This window comes from Lampetra fluviatilis, chromosome 72, assembly GCF_964198595.1.
Source record: "Lampetra fluviatilis chromosome 72, kcLamFluv1.1, whole genome shotgun sequence".
NCBI lineage: Eukaryota > Metazoa > Chordata > Hyperoartia > Petromyzontiformes > Petromyzontidae > Lampetra > Lampetra fluviatilis.
The window spans coordinates 827653-831317 of NC_136346.1; the positions used below are offsets into that span (position 1 = coordinate 827653).

Here is a 3665-nt window from a genome sequence, read left to right on the forward strand (position 1 = left end):
AAGTGAGTGGGTGAGTGAGTGGGTGAGTGAGTGGGTGAGTGGGTGAGTGAGTGAGTGGGTGGTAGGTGAGTGAGTGAGTGAGTGAGTGAGTGGGTGAGTGGGTGGGTTAGTTGGTGAGTGAGTGGGTGAGTGAGTGGGTGAGTGAGTGGGTGAGTGGGTGAGTGAGTGAGTGAGTGGGTGAGTGAGTGGGTGAGTGAGTGGGTGAGTGAGTGAGTGGGTGGTAGGTGAGTGAGTGAGTGAGTGGGTGAGTGGGTGGGTTAGTTGGTGAGTGAGTGGGTGAGTGAGTGGGTGAGTGAGTGGGTGAGTGGGTGAGTGAGTGAGTGAGTGGGTCAGTGAGTGGGTGAGTGAGTGGGTGAGTGAGTGAGTGGGTGAGTGAGCGAGTCGGTGAGTGAGTGGGTGAACGGACAGGTGGGTGAGCGAGTGTGTGAGTGGGTGGGTCAGGGAGTGTAGTGGGTGGGTGGGTGAGTGGGTGAATGGGCGAGTGGTTGAGTGGGTGGTGGGTGAGTGGGTGGTGGGTGAGTGGGTGAGTGGGTGGTGGGTGAGTGGGTGAGTGAGTGAGTGAGTGGGTCAGTGAGTGGGTGAATGCGTGGGTGAGTGAGCGAGTCGGTGAGTGAGTGGGTGAGCGGGTGGGTCGGTGAGCGAGTGGGTGAGTGAGTGGGTCAGGGAGTGGATGAGTGAGTGGGTGAGTGAGCAAAAGAATGATTGGGTGAGTGGGTAGGTTGGTGAGTGAGTGGGTGAGTGCGCGAGTCGGGCAATGAGTGAGTGAGCAGGTGGGTGGGTGAGCGAGTGGGTGAGTGGATGGGTCAGTAAGTGGATGAGTGAGTGCGTTCGTGAGCAAATGGGTGAGTGGGTAGGTGGTTAATTGAGGGTGTGAGTGTGTGGGTATTTGAGTGAGTGAACGAGCGGGTGAGTAGGTGAGAGGATCGGTGAGTAAAATAACGAACCGCTGCACTACCGCTCCCCATTAACCCAGGACTCTCCATGGATTTGTGGGGAGCAGTCGTGCCAAGTTTCGACCTTGACGAAAATGGACACGGGATCTTGGTGGTGGATTAATCTTGGCAGCAGAATAACCCACAGGGACAGTTGCCCACTCAGTCGCTCACCCACTCACTCGATTGTTCACTCACCCACTCACCCACCCACTCACAGCAGACTGATGCACAGGGACATTTGCCACTGGGGGGTGCCGCTAGGCTACACCACACAGCAATCATCGCCCCAACTTCTGGCAGCAGACTAAGACACAAAGACAGCTGCTCACTCACTCGCTCACCCACTCAATCACCAACTCACTCACCCTCTCACCCACCCACTCAACCACTCAATCACTCACCCAATCAATCACACTCCCACACACCCACTCACATACTCACTCACCGACCCACCCAGAGCAGACTAATGCACAGGGACAGCTGCTCACTCACTCTCTCACCCACTCAATCAGCTACTCAACCACTCACTCACCCACTCGCTCACGAAACCACTCGCTCACCCACCCACCCATCACCCACTCACCCTCTCACCCACTCAATCACCTACTCACCCACTTGCTCACTCACCCACTCACTGACCCATTCATTTACTCACCCACTCACTAACCTACTCACTCACCCACTCACTCACGTATTCACCCATTCCCTCACCCACTCACCGACCCACCCACTTAACCACCTACTCACTTACCTACTCACACGGTCCCTCACTTACCCACTCACTGACCCTTTAATTCATTCACCCACCCACTCACACACCCACCCACCCACTCACTGACCTATTCACTCACTCACCCAACCACTCACCCACCCACCCACTCACTGACCTATTCATTCACTCACCCAACCACTCACCCACTCACTCACCCACCCACTCACCGCAAATAAATGCACACGGACTGCTGCCCCTGGTCGACCACCACCTCCGGCCCACCCACCAGTTTAGTTCCGGGGGTGGGGAGAGGGGGCGGATGTGCGGCCTGGGCATCAGCCACCTCTGCGTCTCAGGTGTCGCTCCAGGCAGTGGACGGCCACGGGGTCGACGGCCGAGTCAACCTTGTTGACGAACAGGTGACGCTGCCGCAGCACCCAGGCCAGGTCGCCCACGGTGTTGACGCAAACGGCGCGGACGTGGGGGCCCCTGCAGCGAGGGTAAGCCGCCTCCTCCCCCCCGCCACCGCCGCCGTCCCCCTCCAAGTAGGACCACCTGACCAGGCGCGCCAGGGCCTGCACGTCCTCCACGTGGTACTTGGTGTGCGCGGGCGTGGAGCCGGGCACCCCGGGCATCCGCTGGAGCGTCGCCCACAGGTGCTCATCAGGGCTGTAGGTGTCCCTCGACCACTCGGCGAAGGCCCGGGCCGCCGGGTCGCTCAGCACGTGCTCCACGAAGGCACGCGTCACCACCATGTAGGCGCTGCCCACGAACATTGGCGAGGGGATGGGCGGGGGGGACTTCTTGACGTCCGTGATTTTCACTAGGCCGTCCACGACCTCGTAGTGATACTCCCAACGACGCCTCTTGTAGCCCGAGGTCTTCATCGACTCCAAGCTGTTGGCGCCGTGCAGCCCGCGCAGCGCCCGCACGATCTCCAGGTTGGTCTTGATGGGGAAGTCGAGGCCGCAGAGGTTGATGAAGTACCTCCAGGGGTACTCGCCGGCACGCTCCACCAGCTCGCGCATGCAGTTGAGGTCGGCCTGCACGCGTGACCACGAGGCGTAGACCACTTTCTCCAGCCGGCGGGCCACGAACACGTTGGGGAAGCAGGCGGCGAGGGCGCGCGCCGCCTCCAGGTAGGCGCTGAGGGACTTGGCGTCCACGTGGAGGCAGTAGAGGTTCTGCGGCGCGTAGATGGCACGCAGCAGCCTCTCCAGCATGTCCACGCGGTGGTGGGCGGCGATGGCGTAGGCGACGGGGAAGGCCGCCTCCTCGCAGCTCAGAGGGGCGGCCGCGTAGCGCCGCGTGCGCCTGAAGGCAGCACAGTTGCGCGTCGCGTTCAGCAGGCTGCCCTCGTCGAGGGGCCTCAGCCGTCTCTTGAACTCCACCGTCCGAACGAGGAGGGCGGCGCTTTCCACCGCCGAGGCGTCGCCTGCGACGATCGCAGGGCAATCGACGCGAAATCGCCCGCGGCCGGGTCGGCCTCCCTCGGGTCGACCTTCCTCCTCCCCCGTCCCCAGGAGGCCATCTTCCTCCTCCCCGAGGGCCTCCGGACGTTCCGTCTCCGCGCCCTCCGGCAGCGACGGACACCCGGGGCGAGTGGCGAGGCGCGCGATCAGCGTCACGGAGACGACGACCGCCGCCGCACACGCAAGCTGCGTGGACCAGCGCCGCCACCACCGTCGCTGTCGCCGCTGTGTCCTGGGGGCCATCGTCGAGGCCGTCCGGGTCTCGGGGACCTCCTTCGCGTTCGCCGCGTTGGGGGTGGGGGTCGTCTTCGGATTTCGGGTCAACGTCTGCCTCCGACACTCGACGGTGAAAATCGCAGTGGTCACGCTGAGCAGTGGCAGTGGTGGTAGTGGTGATAGTGGTGGCGGTGGTGGTGGCAGTGGTAGTGGAGGTGGTGGCGGTGGTAGTGGTGGCGGTGGTGGCAGTGAGCGGGAGTCGAACTTGGATCTCTAGCCTCACCAACTGCTCCCCACACGTAACAAAGATAAAGATCTCCCGTATAGCCA

General features: G+C 62.0%; 1 protein-coding gene across 1 annotated transcript; it reads right to left on the bottom strand.

Annotated features, from left to right (window-relative positions):
• Positions 1-1982: 1982 nt before the first annotated feature.
• LOC144953164 (beta-1,3-galactosyl-O-glycosyl-glycoprotein beta-1,6-N-acetylglucosaminyltransferase-like) lies at positions 1983-3362 on the bottom strand. Its single transcript, XM_078883724.1, has one exon. It carries the CDS (start codon positions 3360-3362, stop codon positions 1983-1985), a length of 1380 nt encoding a protein of 459 aa, XP_078739850.1.
• Between the last annotated feature and the right edge of the window lie 303 nt (positions 3363-3665).